The 22313-nt window shown below is 38.3% G+C and overlaps 2 protein-coding genes across 2 annotated transcripts; both read right to left on the bottom strand.

The window, feature by feature from the left end:
- On the bottom strand, nucleotides 1-7481 carry LOC306988381 (uncharacterized protein). The gene is made up of 5 exons (XM_079593320.1): nucleotides 7317-7481; nucleotides 7005-7179; nucleotides 5020-5144; nucleotides 4693-4884; nucleotides 1-1453 (listed from the first exon to the last, which is right to left on the bottom strand). The coding sequence occupies exons 1-5, from the start codon at nucleotides 7423-7425 to the stop codon at nucleotides 1236-1238; spliced, it is 819 nt and encodes a 272-aa protein (XP_079449446.1). The 5' UTR covers nucleotides 7426-7481; the 3' UTR covers nucleotides 1-1235.
- A 5651-nt stretch (nucleotides 7482-13132) lies between these two features.
- On the bottom strand, nucleotides 13133-21681 carry bap1 (BRCA1 associated deubiquitinase 1). Its single transcript, XM_079592169.1, has 17 exons — nucleotides 21390-21681; nucleotides 21142-21171; nucleotides 20880-20934; nucleotides 19656-19788; nucleotides 19417-19536; nucleotides 18059-18120; nucleotides 17781-17923; nucleotides 17620-17698; nucleotides 16857-16995; nucleotides 16585-16729; nucleotides 16239-16426; nucleotides 16030-16160; nucleotides 15137-15621; nucleotides 14779-15002; nucleotides 14577-14669; nucleotides 14414-14486; nucleotides 13133-14235 (listed from the first exon to the last, which is right to left on the bottom strand). The coding sequence occupies exons 1-17, from the start codon at nucleotides 21424-21426 to the stop codon at nucleotides 14102-14104; spliced, it is 2271 nt and encodes a 756-aa protein (XP_079448295.1). The 5' UTR covers nucleotides 21427-21681; the 3' UTR covers nucleotides 13133-14101.
- Nucleotides 21682-22313: the final 632 nt, after the last annotated feature.

Genomic DNA, 22313 nt, shown 5'->3' with positions numbered 1-22313 from the left:
ATATTATATTCAATGGGAAAAAATGGGTCATAATTATTGCATAAATATTAATTACAAATCATAAAATTATCTCAAAACACCAAAAAAGAAAAGAAAAAATATTATAAAAAACAAGTAAAAAAAAAAATTTGTTACATTTTTTTTAATAAATATTATTCCCACCCTCCCGGACCATTTGGTCCAAATGTTCTATGGACCGGAAAAGGAACTGTGAAAGACTACAAAAACATGTGGTTTCCTAATGCTTTAACAAAGGTTCCTTTAATAAAATACCTTTTCAACTGGTCAAAACAAGTCAGTGAGACTTATGACAAAATTATGGAAATTCAGCATCACTCATTGTTATTCAAATGCAACTGCATTTTAGACCCTCAAAGGAAGAACTCAAAATGGAAAACATTGACACTTTCTTAAAATAAAATCACAGATCCTGCTGGCTGAAATGTAAAAATTCGAAGTCATACATGTGTCTGAGAGCGTTGTGCTGTTAAAGAAAACGAAAATACAAAAGCAAAATTGCAAAAATAAACTAAACTACAACTTAAAAATTAACACGTTTTATTTTAGATTTTAGTTTTTTTGTATATCAAATTGTATCAAAAGATATGCAATATATTATACACTTTAATATTAGTATAATACTATAAAAATAACACTAAAAGCTAAAACAAAACAAAAAAACTGTAGAAAAAATTTTCACTCGTAAATCGCTAGTAAAACTTTCACAATTAATAACAAAGAAATGTCAAATTGAGTTACACTTGAAATTTTGAAAAGTAGAAAGTTTCGAAACGGCATTTTCTTTTAAAACGTACTTCAATAATCTTTGTTTTATTAAAATCTTTACTTTTACAGTGTGTCGCAGAGCGAAACCTAAACTGAAAGGACTGATTGAAAATAAAACAAAAATAACTATAACACATCCACTAGGGGTGGTGATGGTGCAATGGATAAGACACATGCCTTTGGTGTGAGAGACCCGGGTTTGAATCCACTGTGAGACACCAATGTGTCCCTGAGCAAGACACTTAATCCCTAGTTGCTCCAGAGGCGTGCGACCTCTGACATATATAGCAATTGTAAGTCGCTTTGGATAAAAGCGTCAGCTAAATGAATAAATGTAATCACTATAGTCTTATATAATCTGCATCGTATCCGGGGCATTCTTACTGCCGAGTGAAAGTGCGTCAAACCTCCACAATCCAACAGTGACTGGTGTGACAGACGCTTGTGGTTTAGTATCCGGTCTTCGGTGGCTGCATGTAGGCGGGGTTATAGGCCAGCTGATCGGAGGTCTCAGGGGGCGGATAAGCGATACCGGACTGGGCAGGGGGCGGATAGGCACTACCGGGCTGGGCAGGGTAAGCACTACCGGGCTGGGCAGGGGGCATCATGGTGTACGTGTTCTGACTTCTGTCATATAGAGCCTGACTGCTGGGATATCCAGGGTTTGCTGGAAATGCAAAAAGACACTAATTATTTTCAAGGAAAATATCAGTACATGATCTCAATCTGTCCAGTACTAGGTAGGGGTCGCACGGCTACTGATTTCTCAGTTACTAGTTGCAAAACTAGTTATAGTTAAAAATAGTTACTTGAGTACCTGTGGTTTATGTTACGGTTTTTAAAAAAAGACAAAAAATAACAGTATGTGCCAACAAGTGTTTATTAATTGACAGCCCAACAATTATGTCTTAGTTGTATTGTAAAAACTTGTGACTTGCACTTAAAGGGATACTCCACTTTTTTTTGGAAATAGGCTCAATTTACAACTCCCCCAGAGTTAAACAGTTGAGTTTTACCGTTTTCGAATCCATTCAGCCGAACTCCGGGTCTGACGGTCCCACTTTTAGCATAGCTTAGCATAGATCATTGATTCTGATGAGTCCAGTAGCATTTCTTTCAAAATGACCAACGAGTTTCAATATTTTTCCTATTTAAAACTTGACTCTTCTGTAGTTAAACCGTGTACTAAGATCGACGGAAAATGAAAAGTTGCGATTTTCCAAGCCTATATGGCTAGGAACTCTCATTCCGGCGTAAGAATCAAGGAACTGTGCGGCCGTACCATGGGTGCAGCAGGCGTAATGATATGACGAAGCACCTGAAAATAGTCCCCAGCTCGGTAACTTCCAACATGACCGGGACTAAGTTTGTGTAGTTTTTAGGCGGCAAATTAGGTTTCCAAATAAATACGGTTCGGGATCAGCAAGTAAATGTTATCTAAATCGTCTCTCACAAATGTCTCCATGCTACAAGGCACTTTTCACGTTGGTTTGTTGACGGCAAGTGCTTCGTCATATCATTACGCCTGCTGCACCCATGGTACGGCCGCTACTGCTACTGGACTCATCAGAATCAATGATCTGTGCTAAGCTATGCTAAAAGTGGTACCGTCAGACCCGGAGTTCGGCTGAATGGATATGAAAACGGTAAAACTCAACTGTTTAACTCTAGGGGAGTTGTAAAATGAGCCTATTTCCAAAAAAAGTGGAGTATCACTTTAAGGTCTTGTGGACTTCACAAGTGTTCAACACTAGACCGCCACAAGTGTTCATTTTTACAGTTAGCCTAGCGGTATTAAACTACATTCGCATCCTCATATATTGCATCCGGAAAGTATTCACAGTGCTTCACTTTTTCCACATTTTGTTATGTTACAGCCTTACTCCAAAATGGATTCAATTTATTATTTTCCTCAAAATTCTATAAACAATACCCCATAATGACAACGTGAAAGAAGTTTGTTTGATATCTTTGAAAATTTATTCAAAATGAAAAAATAAAAAAATAAAAATAATCACGTGTACATAAGTATTCACAGCCTTTGCTCAATACTTCGTTGAAGCACCTTTGGCACCAATTACAGCCTCAAGTCTTTTTGAGTATGATGCTACAAGCTTGGCACACCTATTTTTGGGCAGTTTCTTAAATTCTCCTTTGCAGAACTTCTCAAGCTCCACCAGGTTGGATGGGGAGCGTCGGTCCACAGCCACTTTCAGTTCTCTCCAGAGATGTTCAAATCAGGTTCAAGTCTGAGCTCTGGCTGGGCCACTCAAGGACATTCACAGAGTTGTCCCGTAGCCACTCCTTTGTTATCTTTGCTGTGTACATTGCTGCATTCATCTTTACTTCGTTCCTGACTAGTCTCCCAGTTCCTGCTGCTGAAAAGCATCCCCACAGCATGATGCTGCCACCACCATGCTTCACTGTAGGGACGGTATTGGAGAGGTGATGAGCGGTGCCAGGTTTCCTCCAGACATGACGCTTGCCATTCAGGTCAAAGAGTTTAATATTTGTTTCTCATGGTCTGAGAGTCCTTCAGGTGCCTTTAGGCAAACTCCAGGCGGGCTCTCATGTGCATTTTACTGAGGAGTGGCTTCCGTCTGGCACCTCGACCATACAGGCCTGATTGGTGGAGTGCTGTAGAGATGTTTGTTCTTCTGGAAGGTTATCCTCTCTCCACAGTGAAACGCTGGAGCTCTGTCAGAGTGACCATCTTGTTCTTGGTCACCTCCCCGACTAATGCCCTTCTCCCCCGATCGCTCAGTTTGGTTGGGTGGCCAGCTGTAGGAAGAGTCCCTGGTGGTTCCCAACTTCTTCCATTTACCGATGATGGAGGCCGCGGTGCTCATTAGGACCTTCAATGCTTCAGAAATGTTTCTGTACCCTTCCCCAGATCTATGCCTTGATACAATCCTGTCTCGGAAGTCTACAGACAATTCCTTGGCCTTCATGGCTTGGTTTCTGACAGGCACTGTTAACTGTGGGACCTTATATAGACAGGTGTGTGCCTTTCCAAATCATTGAAAAAAACTGAATTGATTGAATTTAATTAAATACCACAGGTGGACTCCAATCAAGTTGTAGAAACATCTCAAGAATGATCAGTGGAAACAGGATGCACCTGAGCTCAATTTTGAGTGTCAGACTGTGAATGCTTGTGTATATTTTTTCATTTTTTATTTTTAATAAATTTGCAAAGATTTCAAACAGACTTCTTTCATGTTGTCATTATGGGGTATTATATGTAGAATTTTGAGGAAAATAATGAATTTAATCCAATATTAAATTGGAAAAAGGCTGTAACATAACAAAATGTGGAAAAAGTGAGGCGCTGTGAATACTTTCCGGATGCACTGTATGTAAAAACAATAACTACTTACATCATTTACATCTTTACTCAAAATAAGACAAAATTCATGTAGTCTGTCATCATCCTCCTGCCACATACTGGCTGCGTCTGAAATCGCATACTAGGTACTTATTTTGAATAAGTTCCTATAAAAGTATGCTCTGTATAGTATGAATATGTGTAGTATGAATGTAATCCGGACGTACTACATTCGCCATGTTGTCATTATGCAGTCGTGGCCTAATGGTTAGAGAGTCAGTAACCTGAATGTTGCGAGTTTGAGTCGCAATGCCAGCAGGAAATAACTGAGGTATAGTTTGGTCTGAGTATGGTTTACCAGTTGGCCATTTTTTATATTTCACTTTCACTTCATTGTCATGTGATCTACCAGCATCAGTTGCGTTTTTTACAGTTCAGAATCGTTCCGGTAATTACAACATGGCGTGAACGCACCTTTAGCTTCAACCCTTCAGGCTTATTTTGAAAACTACAGGTATGTGTGTGTTGGAGCAGAGTTGGAAGTTTTTCTTCTCTGCTCTAGTGCTAGGTTTTCTCACCGGCCATGTTATATGAGGGTGGGGGTCCTGGTGTGTATAAGTTTCCCTGATATTGTACCGTCTGCATAGGCTGAGCGCCGTAGCCCGGTTGAGTCGGGACAGGCTGGTATGCTGGATACTGAGCTGGCTGCTGCTGCTGCTGCTGAACGCATTGTGTATTCATGACTGTGGTTATTTGTGCTCCTACCACAGCTGTGGGAAAAACAAGACAGAATTTTTTTTATAAATCTTATCAATTTACTACCAGCCTAAATAATGTAACATTGTAACAGTATTATTATAATAACATTATAATATATAATGTTCTATTGACACTAAAACACTTACGTCTGGGTTTTCTGCACATGTTATACATACAGCAGCAGGGGCTGCAGCAGCAGACGATGACAATAATGAAGAAGACCACAATCCCTATTATTCCTGAAACAATGGCGATGACATCACTGTTTTGGCTGTTGGACAGATTATGAAAAAATAGGAAGCAACTAGCATTATAAACACTCTTTATCATGTTCTAGTAGCCTATATTTCATCTATAAAATCGAGATTATATATTATAATTTTATTTCTTGATCATCATTTTATTAATTTGTTTTATTTATTTACATTTTATTTATTTATTTTTTATTTTCCTATGGACTGGACATTTAAATTCACTTCTACACTCTTAAAAATAAAGATTCTGTATTGGCATCTATTGTTTCATGAAGAACCTTTACATTCATGGAAACTTTTCATTGCACAAACGATTCTTTAGATTATTAAAATATTCTTCACACAACGAATTTTATTTTATTTTAAGAACTGTTCACTGAAAGATTCTTTGGGGAACCGGAAATGGTTCTTCTATGGCATGGTTGCCGAAAATCCTCTTTCGGAACCGTTATTATCAAGATTGTAGGGGCAGATTTTGATTGCAACTATCCTAAGATTTTGATTGCAACTTCTGAAATAAAACATTTGTATCACCATTACTGGGGTAAGAACTTGCATCATGCTCCTTCTCTCTTGCCTCATTTGTCATTAAATTGACTTTATAAATGTAAACGTGAACTATTTATTCTTTGTTCTTTAATAAAGCAAAGCATTTTCCCACCTTGCACTACACAAAGTGGCTGTTGTAACAATGTAACGTGTCAATCTGGGGGATGCATCTTGGAAACTGCCGTTTAGTAAAACAACCACAACCTCTGTAGGAAACGACGAGTCGAACAACAGACGGAAAGACAAAACCTCAAAAACACTTATTATAAACCAAACAATACAAAAATAAATTGAATGATAAGGTTTCAGGTATGAGATTAATCTCAACCATTAGATTAAAAACCACTAACATTTCAGAAGAAATCACCATGACTTTACGCTTCAATGATTTATCACTATTTAACAGTTACAGATTATGAGGGAGAAATGAAAGCAATAGTTGACCCCAAAATTAAAATTATGTTCTTTTTAAACACTTTCAAAATGTCACCCGTTTTGTGTAGAGTGTGGCACAACCTAACGTGGGGCTAGTTGTAACACTTGTTTTAAATACCTCCACACATGCCAGGATGACGAAACTTAGTGTATTTACTAGTTGCCATCAACACTATATAGAGAAAAATTTTTGCACTAATTCCGACATCTTTGGAAGATATTACTGAACATGTATTTAACCATTGCAAAAGTAAATTTCTAACTTATAATAATTTTTTATCTCTGTTTTTTTGTTTATTTAAAATTAGACAAATCTTTATTTTAATCTTATATCTATTTAACAGTTGAGATAGTTATTTAATGCTGCTATAACCAGCAGAAGACACTAGCAGGGTTTAAATCCCAGTTGTGCAGGTGGGGAATGTTGTTACACTGCGTTACAATGAGCCCCTGAACTATGATATTCTATTCAATGCCTTCAAGAATTCATGAGAAAAAGCTGAATAAATACTGAGAGACGATGTTCAGAAATTATTCATTATTATTATGTTTTAAACTATGCTGTTTTTTTCCGATGTGTTTACATTGAAATTACATTGTTTTATATGAAAAAGTTAATAATTGTATTTTAGTGAGAAAATATTTTAGTTTTTCCTGTTTAATATTTGTACTAGATCAGATAACATTTTAAGTGGTCATGTTACAATCTACTGTCTATGGTTACAATGTGCCACACATGATTGGTGTAACATCATGTGTGGCACATTGGGGGTAAATACTCTTAACCCTAAGCTGAGGAAGTCAAAAAGCGTAAAGTACGACATGAGGATGCAAAGGACTTTTTAGTCTAAAAGACATTTGTATTAAGACTGAAACGACTTGAAATTCCTTACATAGTGCACACGTGTTGTTCATACGCGGATAACTTCAATGATTCAAGGGGGCAGCAGTATCTGAAATCGCAGGTCCCACAGCAATGCATGTTATACAACATATTTCTGCAGCTTTTCGACGGCTTGTACTCGCGGTCGCTGGTGATGTAGGCGCTACATTCATCGTCACCAAAACCTTAAAGAACAGGGGATATGTGACACATTTTATACAAATACATACAACTAAAGTAAAAGTGTAAATGCTGAGTCAATTATTAATTTAGTACAAGTCAATTGTTTTATAAGATTTGTGTAACAGGCCGTCTAACTTACCGACTGTGACTGTGAATAAACCCGCAGAAAGGAGCAGAAGAACCGGGACGGTGGAGGCCATAGCTCTTCTTCTGATGAAGTCTGCAGCATTACCATCCAACTGAGGCATGTGCAAAAGGGTGGGCGTAACCGACTAGACTTGATTTTTTCCTGTTCTTGATCATCAAAACCTGCACGGGGAAACGAAAGCGAAAGAAGAAGAAACATGCGAAACTTAGCCTATATGAATGTGTTAAATCTGAAAATCACAAAGAATTTCTTTGATTACTTTTTGTTGTTCGCCTGTAGTAACAAAAATGTTAGAACTAATAAAGAACTAAAAAAAAAAGTCTAATTTAAAGAGAGATAATCTCATTATCATGGTCAGATGAAACAAAAAAAAAGAGCTTTTTGTTTGCAAACAATTACTATGGGTTTGGTTCATACAGGGATAAAAAAAAAAGTAACCCATGTGTAAAATGAAATACTCCTGTGTCTTTAATGCTGTGGGACTCATTTTTTCTGCCAGAGGTCCTGGACATCTTGTTCAGACACATGGCATCATGGATTCGATCAAATACCAACAGATAAAAAATCGAAACCTAACAGCCGGGGCTAGAAATCTTATAACGGGCCATGTTTGGATTTTCCAACAGGACAGTGATCCAAAAACAAACAAATCGAAGATTGAAATCAAAAATGGGTCACTGAGCACAAAACCAAGATCTGCAATGGCCATCCCAGTCCCTGGCCTGAACCCTATAGAAAATGAGCGGGCTGAACTGAAGAGAAGAAGCGCCAACATGGATCTGGGAATCTGCAGGATCTGGAGAGATTCTGTATGGAGGAATGGTCTCTGATCTCTTGTCAGGTGTTCTCCAAACTCATCAGGCATTATAGGAGAAAACTCAGAGCTGTTACTGTGGAAAAAGGAGGTTGCAAAAAGTATTTAATAAAAGGGGCAAATAATTGTTCCCAGTGTGTTTTGGAGAACAACTTTTATTTCATAATGTGATTTCCCCCCAGCTTTCAATCCTTTTACTTCAATGAAAGGTTAGATTTTTTTTAACAGAAAATATCAAAAGGATTAACAATGCAGTTTTATTTTTTACAGCCACCTTTGATCATATTTACCAAGGGGGGCAAATAATTCTGACCAGCACTGTATATTCAGTATATCTGAATATATTCAGCATCATATTCAAAACAGTAAAAAACATTCTTTCTACTAATCTGTACAAATCAGGTTAAAATACATACACATAATTAAAAAATATTTAAATACAGTTGAAGAAAATAAATAAATAAATATATATATAATACAAGCACAACAGTTTATTTTTTATTTCAAGTGGTGTGAAGTGGTGTAACTTCACCAAACATTGCATAAAAAAACAGTCTAAAAACAATCAAGCTTTCTACATTTCTCACACATATAGAAATACATGAATATAAAACAGCAGTTTAACATTTATAAAATCTATACCAGCTAAAATAGGCTCCATCCAAAGAAAAAAAAGTAACCCGACACAATAAAATCTGAAAAGGAACTGTGAAAGACAAAAAACATGTGGTTTCCTAAAATGTAGTATCTTGTGGTCAATTAAAATATTTATTAAACAATCATCAAAGTAAGTTAATGGTGTGTAAATGTTTCTAACCAGATGCAGGTTTTATATTTATGTAATGAAGTTCGTTTATGTTTATGTGTGTTGTAACTTCTATGTAAAAATTGTCTATGTAACTTCAGCTGCCTATCTTGGCCAGGACACTCCCGTAAAAGAGATTTTAATTTCAGTGAGTTTTTCTTTCCTGGTTAAATAAAGGTTTATAATGCTTTAACAAAGATTCCATTAATAAAATACATTTTCAACCGGTCAAAACAAGTCTGTGAGACTTATGACAAAATGATGGAAATTTAGCATCACTCATTGTTATTCAAATGCGACTGCATTTTAGACCCTCAAAGAACTCAAAATAGAAAACATTGAAAAATATACCACGGCAAACAATTTTTTTCTGTGAATTAACGTTAACTTGCACGGATTAATTGTTCACCACAAGACTAGTAATATCCACTAACAAAGTAAATATGGTCAATTTTTATTTCATGCTGACTTTAAAATCCCCACAGCAGATCACCTTCCACACTAACTGTCTCACCATTTCATCCAGCAACTCTAATGACAACTTATTACATGGATTATAAAAGTTGGTATTTCCTTCTGTTAGGGGGTAACAGTTATAAGACCCGAGACCAGATATGATGAAAGAAGACCAGGAGTCGTGAAGTTCAATCAAAAAGATTCATTGCAGTTTCATTGGTAGAGCGAGCGTCAAAGTCTCACGAGGAGGTCGCAAGCCAACTCTACCTTACACAAAATAATACACCAATTATACCATTTTGCAAGGGCAAGCATCGCATCATCATACATCTGATTGGCTAAGAGAACATAAAACCATAAACAATTTCACACATGTGAGCAGATAAAAGGTGCCTATCGCAATTAGTTAGGATAGCTGTCGCCAATCCTTAGATTTAGGTCAGCGTTGACCTAACTGTTAGAGGAGAGCGCCGATGAGGATGAGCGTTGTGTCCCAAATGCCTACGTAGAAAGTCAAACACACACACACAGAACAACACCAAATAACATCGCCAAGGCTGAAGAGTGCTTGAGCTTCATTCCAAAACATAGCTCCTCAGGAAGAAAGGGAGAGAAATGGCATTGCTCTCAAGAGAAAAATATAATTTCACAACCACAAAAGAATATAGAAATGATTATGTGATAATGCATATATATATATATATATGATTAATGATTTGTATAAAAGTAATGTAAGCATTCAAAAGGATATAGAATGAAATGTATATATAACTGACTGAAGAGACAAGGGATTTTGACCGACCCTTCACTTCTCTAGTCCATACTTCAATTATTAAATATTCCAAGTATTTTCCTTTTCCCAAAACTCTATATAGCATTCCTTGTATTATAAATATTATACATCCTCCTCCACTACCCTCCCCTCGGTCTCTACGGATGCTATCATATCCTTTAATAACAAACTCTAATTCTGATTTAAGCCATGTCTCTTGAACACATATGATTCCTGGTTTATTTTTTAAATCTTTAATAAATCCCTTAAACTCCTGATAATTTGCTATTACGCTTCTTGCATTCCATTGTAAAATAATCCGCTTGTCTTATCCCTTGTAGCTTACTAAATATAAATACAAATTTTTTTTATAAAAAAATGTAATGATGTCCGACTCGTTTAAAGAATACATTTTCAAAAAGCATTAGACATATGACCCACTACTGCTTCATAAGTACCATGTTGGCAATATGACATGATGTGATGTAGCCTACCTAAACAATGATTACCAAATTTCACTATATTGCTCCTCATAACCACTGTTTCTGCTTCACATTTTCAGCAGGGGAGCGGCTGTGGGTTGACTCCCCACGGTTCTCATACATAAACAACGATCACCAATATTAGTCCAGGCATTTTAAGCCAAAATGGGGGTCAACCGTGAACAAATTGCAACAGAATCAAACTCAACTGATTTTGTATCCTCAATATGTCCTGAGTAAGGAAAAAAAAGCCCCGAAGAATAGGATAGGGAAAGTTCCGAAAAAGACCCAAATCCATACGCCTTTATTTTTCTCACATGAATAGGGTAAAAAATTTAACCTTTAGAAATCACCATGAAACTGAGTTGATTACTTATATCAAGACAAACAAAAAATGTATAACAAGTTTTTAAAAATTGTTTGCTAACATGGACAAACGGTGCATAATCTAATTACAGATGTGCTAATTTGCATAAATACCACAACAGATCTAACGAGAAAGACTAAAAAATTGAGCGGCGTCTTGCTGCTGCCTGGGGTGGACATCCAACCCGGCCCACATCCAAGTGTGACGTCAGAACAGAAGCCACGCCCATGTCCAAATACGTCACATTCCCATTAGTGTGATTTTTACACACTAGACTCTAGAATCTGCCATCTCTGACCCAGTTTGTTTGCTGGCTGCAATGCGCTGTGTTTCCTGCTAATTGGCATCCCGGGGTGTCGAAATACTATTGGGTGAACTGGCAGTGGGCGAGATCACACAGACCAAAACAAAAACAGACATTCCAACATGGAAGACATTCATACAGCACCTTTAACTTTGAAACGCATCGAGAAAACGTAACCCTCACACCTAATTCTTTCCACCTAACACTCTCTTTTTATGACAGACCGTACTGAAACCCACTTAAAACCTATCATTACGCCTAAAAACCCTTTTAATCTGGAACCTACGTAATAAAGCCCACATTTAAAACCTACCCTTACAGCTAAAACCATTTAAATCAGAAACCCACACACAACAAATCAGGTTTCCGAGGCAGAATGCGATGGGGAGTCACAAGGTGATGTATTGGACACGGGCGTGGCTTCTGAAGTCACTCTTGGATGTGGGCGGGGTTGGATGTCCAGTGCAGGATGCAGCTAGCCCTGCTAAATAAATTTTTTTTAACACCTTATTTTTAGTGATGGCAATTTCAAAACACTGCTTCATGAAGCTCCGAAGCCTTTACGAATCTTTTGTTCCGATTCAATGGTTTGTAGCGTGTATCAAACTGCCAAACTGTTTCGAAACACTTTGAAATTTCAATGACTGGGGGCGATGATCTCTGTCAACCTATGATCATGAGGAGTCACTGAGAACCAATGAACAAGTGTCTTATACTATTAGACATTAGTATAAGTAAAATGAATAATGGTAATTAGAGTCTTTTGGCCTGTTTAGCTGAGCCATTCATAGAACAAACAACAATTGATAAAATAACATACACTTGATAATATTAGATGATTAGATCATTCCAATTGAAAGATTTTACTTTCAATAATTTGTAAAAGGTGTTTTTATGCATGTTTGGCCCGGGTTTTTGTTGCATTTACACTGTTCTGACCACTAGGGGGCACCGTGGAGACGGGTTTCGGAGTGTTTCGAAGCCTCCACATATGCTTCAACTGTTTCAGTGTTTCTCGAAGCCTCTGCCCACCCCTACTTATTTTAGAAGAAATTCGAATAATTTTCGACAATCATTTCTTTCAAAGATTCTAAAAATAATAATAAAAATGTACATAAAATGACATTAAAATTGTATTCTTAAATTTCATATAGGCCTAATGAGCTTGACGTCCAAATGTGACGGTGAGCTGTGTGGCGTGTTTTGTGAACCTGTTCAACTATTCATTGAAAAGAACAGTTCGTTCAAGAATCGAACAACGCTACTTGTATTTAGTAATGCTGACTAGATTAAGCAATATAAACATTTGGCGACAGAGAAACAGTTACAATAACAGAATACAACAAGTACTAGCACACACAAACTAACGCGTGGTGGGAAAGAGCAACGTGCTTCCGATGGCGTGTTAAACGCGCGAAAATGTTGAGAGAAATTACACCCCAAAATAGCTCTTGGAAAAGGTGAAAACACAAAGTGATTATTATTATTAGGATAATTAGCTAATAAATCTTAAAGATCTGCACAGCCTCATACACTTCTAATCAAACATGACATCCCTCCTGGCTGTACTACTTCAAAAACATCGATTTACTCGAAAAACAAGTTTAAACACGTTAAAACGTGTAGACACTTACTGACGATAGTCGTGAATAAAGCCAAGAACATGAGGAGCATCACCGAGACGCTGGAAGCCATAGCTGCTCTTCGTGCGAAGGTGTTGAGAGTGACGCGTCTCAACCAGGTTCAGGTGAGATTATTATTTTTCTGCAGCTGACTAGACCTATTGAGACTAGTTACTCCGTCCCATGCAAGACACTTCTCAAACTAAAACCAAGACCACCAGTGTAATTCAAAACATTTATTTTAATGTCTAGATCTGACAGTCTTGTTTAGACATAAGATAACACAAATACATATGTACAAACAAACAAATGAGACAAAACCCACTGGTCTATTGCCAACAAAAACAATCTTCAAGACAATGTTGAAGAACAATTATATATAACCAAAACCATATCTTCTTCGACTCTTACAGTGATGATTTCTATGAAATGAAATAAAATACAATTCACAAAACAACTCAAGTTTACAATCTTAAAATATTCCAAAGTGACATTGCCAATCTTGGATCCTTTTTAATCTAATATTCTTATAAACAAAATGACTGAACACTGAATATTTGATCCCAGAACGGCTGTGAACGTATCTCTAGAATTCCATCCAGATTGGCGATTGGTCCATTTGGTAACAATAGACATTCTCAGGGCAAGCACTGTTTGAGTGAATCTGGTGCGCGGTTATCTTTGGTAGCACTTTATTTGGATATTTGGGATGTCTGGAGATTAAGATTCCTTGAAATCTTTGGATTTTAAAGCCTGAATTACTCCAGCCCTGATCCCCAATCTCAAAATATTACCCTAATAATGGCACTAACAGTTGTTTTCCCGATATGGTGCTTCAATGATTGTTGGTTTTATGATTAGCTTGATACAGTACAAAGTAAGGATTTCATATGGCAACATGACAAATGATTCTGTCTCTCTAAACATCTTTTGAGCATCACCAATTTGCTTTGGAAGTGGTGTACTATGGATGTGGGCAGTGTACAATGTGAAACAAACAATTCATAAGGTTAAAAAACAATATTTGAATCAACATCATCACTGACACTGTCAATGAGGTGTTTGTTATTGTTGCTTGTCTTCAGAAATGTGTCAGGACAATGTCTCAGAAAGATTGAGTCATGAAGTTGCCGCCATTCGGTTCTTTTTAGCGTTTATTGGCGCTTGGCTTTGTAAGGCCGTGAGCGTTTCCGCCGGTCGGGTTTGCGTTGTTTGTGGAGCCGGCCAATGCTTACGCCCTGTCGGCGACGCACAGAGATGTTCTGCTCCACCAGACTCGCTAACATGCCTACAAACCACCAAAGGGACATTTGATTAAAATAATAATTTCCAGGCAATTTACTTTCATGTTGTTACAACTCATATGACTTTCGTTCTATCATGGAACGCAAAAGACGACGTTTAGCAGAACATTCGTGCTACTATTTCATGAACATATGAAGATTCTCGACAAAAATGCTTTTTACCTTCTTGTGCCAGCATTGATATGAAGGTGCAGATGAACTCGTCGTAGTTATGAGTCCTCCTCTGGTCATCGATCTGAGAAAGGACAAAAGGCATCACTATAAGCTCTCTGGTAATCATATTTCTTTGTTCACTGGAGCATCAAAGATGAAGTCAAACACTTGCCTTATACTTTTTCCTTTTCTCCACTTCTTCTTTCAGACACACTTCGTAGTTTGTGATGTCCGCTTCCACGTACTTCAACAAGGCTAGCAACTCCTGTAAGACAGAAACCCTCAAGTTCATGTAACTTTACATAACAAACCTGTACCAAACATAACTAATGAGAAACGAAATGATTGCAGAAAGAAAATGGTTGCCATCTCACCTTAGGGGTGTATTTTTCTCCAGAAGGTTTGCTGCTGGTCTCAGTGGTGGCGTCGGTGGACGGCAGGTTCTCCTTGTCTGATTTGTCCACTGACTCTTTGACGTCCTCCTGTTTCATCTCCACCGAAGGTCCCTCCTTGGCTTCCTCCTCTCCTCCTGGACAGGTCGCCTCTTCTTTCTCTTTCTTCTCCACATTACCTGATTTCTTCAACCCCTCCAACGTTTCTGTCAAATGAGACCAAAGTTATCCAAACCAGTACGGGAACGATTGATGAATCCTTCGCAATAGAATCGAGAAAATCTATTACGAATAAAAATAGGGTCCAATTATATATCAAAACGTTCAATCTCATTGTTACCTGTAGGTGGCAGGGCAAACATGACGCCATCCTCTTGCAGTCGCAGCAGTGTGGAGCTCACTAGCGCCCCCAAGTCTCGGACGGCTCGATTGTGTCGGGCATCTAACCGGAGCAGCCCCTCCTCTTCTCCGAACAGCACACGACTCAAGTGGGCCGCCACGGGGCTGGAGGGACGCGTAGCTGCTTGCGATCGCGCAGGTGAGCGCAGCGGTGAGTTGAACGCACTGCCGATCTCAGAGGCCGTGTCCGTGCTTTCGTTACTGGGTGTGGGTGAAGGCTGGCAGGCCGAGGTGATGCTGATCCCACCCGTGCGACCCTCGGTACGAACATTCAAAGGTGTGGATCCTGTTGCGTCCTTCCTCTGGACCTCCTTCTTGAGTTTCTCAGCTAAAACGCTGAGTGCTAGCTGACCCTCCATTGCCGCAACCCCGCTCACTCCAGTACGGCTCATGGTACGTGTGCGTAGACCCACCTTTCTTCGGACCCTGCCAATCAGACACACAAACAATAGAGGTCATATGTACTGTGGTTTGGTATGTACTTTAGATTTTGAAGTAAGCTTTCGGTATGATTTTGGTAAAGCAGTTTGAGAAACAAAACAAATAACTTTTTTTTCTTTATTAAAGGGCTTGCAAGGTGTTTGCATAATTGTTCTTCTTTGGCAAGTTTTCAACTACTTACTAATATCATGGTGAGAATGTTGCTAAGCATGTTAGCTAGCGGTTGTTAAGCATGTCGTTATGTTTATAGTTAGCTAAATAACACCTGCAGGTTAACGGTACAGACATTTGAAGGGACTCTATCGCCCTCTTGAGTTCTGGAGGTTTGGTACCGCTACAAGAACATTTTAAAATTGAGTTTAGAAATGTAACACTTTCTCAAATATCTTATACCTGCTTGTGGCACCTGTAGTGCTGCACTCCTCTTCTTCATCATCATAGTCATCCTCGTCGTCAGAATAAGGGGGCTGAGGGGGGCCAGGTAATCGTGAGCGTCCCACACCCGCAGCGAGATCCTCCTCTTCCTGTCAATCAATCAAAATACTGAGTGAAAACACATATGTTAATGAGTCCAGATATCCTGAAACTTAACTTGATCTTACCTGCATGGGGGACTTGGCGTAGTTGTGGTTGTCCAGGAAGGCTGGCAGACGCTGGACGACAGGGTTGGGACTGGGAACAGGTAGAGGAGCTGGTGGCGGAGCACCCACTGTTGGTAAGGCGGCGGGTTTAGCCATGGGTCTGACTTTTCCAGCGGGACTTGGTAGAGCAGCAGTACCTTCTTGAGTTTCTGTAATGGGACATGTTTTAGGTTCTTATATTCACATAGTTTTGAGGCAAGAATGCTCCCAATTATGACATTCTTATCCTTAAATCAAAAGGCTCTAAATTTAAATACATTTAAAACATTCATATTAAATTATATTCAAATCAAATTGTGTGGGGTACCTGTGGGTGTGGCCTTCTCTGTACCCAAGGTTACTGGTGTGTCTTGCCCTTCCTCCTTTTTAACAGCAGGGGGAGTGTCTTCTGAAGAGGAAGAGTCTTGTTGCTTACGATCTTGGCCTGAATCTTGTTGGGTCACCCGAATGACCTGTAGCATGCACAGTGGTGCACATAAGCATTTACAAATGAGCCCGACTGTACCGTACACAGATAAATCATTCACAGAAAGCTTGATTATCAGGATTTTATTCAAACAAAGAAGAGTTTATACTTACTTTTTTCTCTCTAACCTGCTGGAGCCCTTCTAGAATAATCTGCCTGTTCCGTTTCAGGACGTCCAGCCTAGACTCGTATTTTATTCTGCGATCTGTAACAACCGCCATGAGATTGAAGCGGATGTCATGGTAGGGCTCTCTGAGGGGAGAGAAGACAAATCAGATATGCTAGAAAGAAAATAATACAATTCTTAAATAATAATAATAAAAAGTATACATATATATTTTAATATAATGAATATATAAAAAAAATTGCTTGTTTTTTTAATTAATATATTCATTCAAAAAGATGGAATATGTATTTTTTCCACCTTTCATTTTTTTATATATATATATGTGTGTGTGTGTGACTTAAAGGGTATTACTGTTTTTTTTTTAAATCAGAGAAACCAACTGTTGTAATGTAGATTCAAAATGTTGAATTCAACTACTCCTAATTACGGCTTTTTGATAGTTAGTAAGGGAGTTGTTAAATTTAGGTATTGGGTAGAATCAAGGGATTTAGAATATGATCATGCAGAATAAGGCATTAATATGTGATTTATAAGTACTAATAATCAGCCAATGCTGATAAGCAACTAGTTAATAGTGAGAATTGGACCCTAAACTAAAGTTTTAAAATTACATGCTTAATTTATTTTTTATTTTTACAGAAAATCAGAATAAAAAGTGCATCAAAATATTGCAATATTCTTCATGTTCTATACATAATTTCCTCATCCTGTTGGCTAGAGATGTGAATATTGATCAGTCTGGCTCTTACCCAGCAGTGGCCAGTCCTATTCGCTCCATTATGACCCGTCTGGCTTTATCGGTCCACTCTTCCTCTTCACCCCACGGCCCTGAGAGAGACAGACAGTTTATTATAACCTTGTCCTTCGCCAGACTGTCAGTTAAACTGTCTTTTGTGAGTGAAGTTCTCACCGTGGTCGATGGGATACGCCTTCAGCCCATCCAGTTCAAACAGCCGGTCTTTGATTGGCACGTAACTGACGAAGTGAAACGCCTCCATCGTCCGCACGGCGCTGATGCCGTTCTGCTTCTCCGGCAGGTGCCGCGGCTCCGGTCTCCATGGAAACAAGACAAAAAACAATAACTACAAAACAACAGATTGAGACAACAACTAAGATTGATTGCGTAAAATCTACTTATTCTATGTTAGCGGGAAAGAGTTTGCAGAGTAATATTAAAGCTGAGCCTACCTGGCATGGCTGTTGTGGGCTTTCGCCAGCTCAGGGGCGTTTCCAATGGCGTAACCTTTACTCTAAGAAGTCAAAAAATGCAGAGGTGCTTTAAAACCCAAGCATTGAGAAGATGCAAAAGTGTGCTTATAGTGCAATGACATTCAGACATTTTTAAACATGACTCGGGGATCGTTCACCCAAAAAGTAAAATTGTGTCAAAGTCCTCACCTTCATGTCGTTTCAAACCCGAAAGACTTTTGTTCATCTTCGGAACACAAATGAAGATCTGAGAGCTTTCTGTTGACAGTTACACAACTGACACTTTGATGCTACAAAAAGTTAATATAAAACTAATTCATATGAATTGAGTGGTTTAGTCCAAATTTAGTCCAAAGAGACTTGATCACTTTTATGATGAAAATTGAATTTAGGCTTTTATTCACATTTAAAAATTGATCAGCCAACATGAACAGAAGTTCAACTGAACCTGCTTGACGCGCGAATGAACCTCACTGGTTGTTGCTGAAGCTCAAACGTGCTGCGTAACACGAGAATGAACCTCATTGGTTCTTGCTGAAGCTCAAACGTACTGCGCAACACGAGAATGAACCTCATTGGTTCTTGCAGAAGCTCAAACGTGCTGCGTAACACGAGAATGAACCTCATTGGTTCTTGCTGAAGCTCAAACGTGCTGCGTAACACGAGAATGAACCTCATTGGTTGTTGCTGAAGCTCAAACGTGCTGCGCAACACGAGAATGAACCTCATTGGTTCTTGCTGAAGCTCAAACGTGCTGCGTAACACGAGAATGAGCCTCATTGGTTCTTGCTGAAGCTCAAACGTACTGCGTAACACGAGAATGAGCCTCATTGGTTCTTGCTGAAGCTCAAACGTACTGCGCAACACGAGAATGAACCTCATTGGTTCTTGCAGAAGCTCAAACGTGCTGCGTAACACGAGAATGAACCTCATTGGTTCTTGCAGAAGCTCAAACGTGCTGCGTAACACGAGAATGAACCTCATTGGTTCTTGCAGAAGCTCAAACGTGCTGCGTAACACGAGAATGAACCTCATTGTAAGCTCATGCTTGATCTTCCGTTTACCACAACTGATGTGTGCGTTGATGGATGTGTATTTGTGAATAAAATCCTAAATTCAATCTGTTTATTATATAAAGTGAACGAGTCTTCATATGGATTCGTTTTACGATTGTTTATAAACGTTTTGAAGCGTCAAAGTGGTAGTTCCGAAGATGAACGAAGGTCTTATGGGTTTGGAACGACATGAGGGTGAGGAATTAATGACAGAATTTAAATTTTTGGGTGCACTAACTCTTTAAGTCATGCTTAAAAATGGTGTTCATGTGTGTAACGGACCTCAGGACTGAAGCCCTTGGTGAAAGCTTTCATGCGGCTCAGAGTGTTTCCCAGCTCCACGCCGCTGCAGTTCAGTAGCACACTCAGAAGAGCGTGAGTAGCACAGGAGTTCGGTATCAACTGCACACAACAATCCACAAACAGACAATAGAAAACGGGGATAATAGCGGCAGATTTATTTTGCAAGGCTACCATTATCAGTTAATAAGCAAAGAAATAAACAATCAATACGAACTCACTTGGTGAGCAAAAAACATGTCGTTAACAATATCGTCATCGATAACGGAGGTTTCGTCCACCAGCGTGGAGACTTTACGCCGAGATCTTCGCTCTTCGATCCACTTAAAGAGGAAGATGAAGCCATACACTGGACTGAGGAGAAGAAAAAAGACAGAAGAGATAAATATATATATATATACACACACACACTCACTGGTCACTTTATTAGGTACACCTGTCCTGTTCAACTGCTCATTAATGCATATCTAGAAACCAGCCAATCACATATCTCAGCCAATCACATGGCAGCTACTCAAAGTAGTTAGGCATGTAAACATGGTCAAGATGATCTGCTGAAGTTCAAACTCAGCATCAGAATGAGGAAGAAATCTGATTTAAGAGACTTTGAACGTGACATGGTTGTCTGTGCCAGACGGGCTGGTCTGAGTATTTCAGAAACTGCTGATCCACTGGGATTTTCACACACAACACACAATCTCTAGGGTTCACGGAGAATGATTAAAAAAAAAGAGAAAATATCCAGTGAGCGGCAGTTCTGTGGGTATAAATGCCTTGTTGATGCCAGAGGTCAGAGGAGAATGACCAGACTGGTTCCACAACGCACAACACGCTGAACACACACTGGTGTCACTCCTGTCAGCTGAGAACAGAAACTGAGGCTATAATTCACACAGGCTCATCAAAACTGGACGATAGAAGATTGGAAAAACAATGCCTGGTCTTATGAGTCTCGATTTCTGGTGCAACATTTAGATGGTCGAAGTGAAGTTTATTGAGCATCGTTTAAACGCCACAGTCTACCTGAGTATTGTTGCTGACCATATCCATCTCTTTATGACCAGTGTATCATCTTCTGATGGCTACTTCCAGCAGGAAAACACACCATGTCATAAAGCTCAAATCTTGTCAAACTGGTTTCTTGAACATGAGTTCAATGAGTTCACTAAACTCAAATGACCTTTCAGTCACCAGATCTCAATCCAATAGAGCAGCTTTGGGATGTGCTGGAAACTGCATGATGCTCTTATGTATTTATTGACCAAAATCTCTGAGGAATGTTTCCAGCACCTTGTTGAATTTATGCCATGAAGAATTTAGGCAGTCCTGAAGGTAAAAGCGGGTCAAACCCGGCTCTAGCAAGGTGTAACCAAGTGGCCAGTGAGTGTATATCTTAAATTAATAAATATACAGGCTTAAAAAGTAAAAGTGTTTGATAAATGCACCTTTGACATTTGCTTTGAAGATCATAGATCTCCTCCACCTGAACGCCCTTCACACCTGTGTCCAAACACAAGTCATTTACATGAATCTTCACATATTAATTAAATTACCCAAAGCGTCTAAACTCATTTAATATTCATAAAACTCCATGTTTTATCAATAATTGTTTATCACATTCAAACACCATCACTCATATTTAGACTGTAATTGACCCCATAAACGCAATAAATCGTTTTTGCATGTGTGTCATACAGATCAACTCACCAAAGTCCTCCACCAAGAGTGTGAACAACCCTGCAAGTCGGAACAGCCAATACAATGACGTTAATATGAGATCATATGAGTGTGTTGAATTTTCATATTATGCATTGAATTCACTACTGTTCTACTATATAGCGAGATGACATGTTAACTTACAGCATATTTTATAAATAATAAAATAATGATTGATAAATAATGAATAACCTAACTCCTCCAATATTATATGCATAGATGTTGATTTAGAGACTCACCCGGGTCACTTTCCAACTCCAGCCAACCTTTGTTCATTTTTGCAGAAATCAGAGTCACCAAAACTCCGCTAAATCATCGACCAGTCCATAATATTATAAAGAACTACATCAATCATTTTTTTGTACATATTTAATCCATCTTTAGACGATCTGGACGGCTAGTAAACACAATGAAGAGCAGCGCCGTCGACTGTAGTTGACGTCATCCCGCTGCGCCGTGAGTCAGTAGTGTAATGCGGTGAAGAAGCGCTGCGTGGCGCTGTGCTGTGAAGTTCAATTTACATCTATGACTAAAATGGTTCTAGTTTCGTAGCAGTTTATTTATTCGTTTATTGATTTTTTATTTGATTTTTACGGTGTACTTATATGTGATTTTGCTATATCTCAATCTAAACAATCAATATGGGACATATTCCTTAAGCAATACATAAGTATTTGTTTAAATACATTTCAGCAAAGCTATTTCAACAAGCGATTTGTAGGCTAGTATAGTTTATCATCATGGCCAAGGAAAATTCAATTTGGGGCATTTAGAATCAGTAGTAATAATATGCAACATACATGTATAATAATATTTACAAACAATTTTTTTTTATAAGTTTAAACCTGTACAGTCCTTTTTGTCTAAACTACATTTTAAAAGTCATCTAGTTGGATTATTCTTGAGATTTACACAATAAGAAACCTTTTTGAGAGCATTGCTGTTTCATAACATGCCATAAATGCTTCCTAATTATATAATAAGTTACATAACATGAATAGCATGCACTTTAAATATATGAAATATAAGTTATTCTTACACAACAAAATATTCTACATTTACTATATCAAACAATATTTTTTAATATATAAGAATATCTAAAGATAATATTTAAAATATAAAAATATTATGAAGATATTTATAATATTACGGGCTAAAGTGAC

This window comes from Phoxinus phoxinus (assembly GCF_949152265.1).
Source record: "Phoxinus phoxinus genome assembly, chromosome: 20".
NCBI lineage: Eukaryota > Metazoa > Chordata > Actinopteri > Cypriniformes > Leuciscidae > Phoxinus > Phoxinus phoxinus.
The sequence above is the reverse complement of the archived record's forward strand: the minus strand, read 5'-3'. Positions and strand labels throughout refer to the sequence as shown.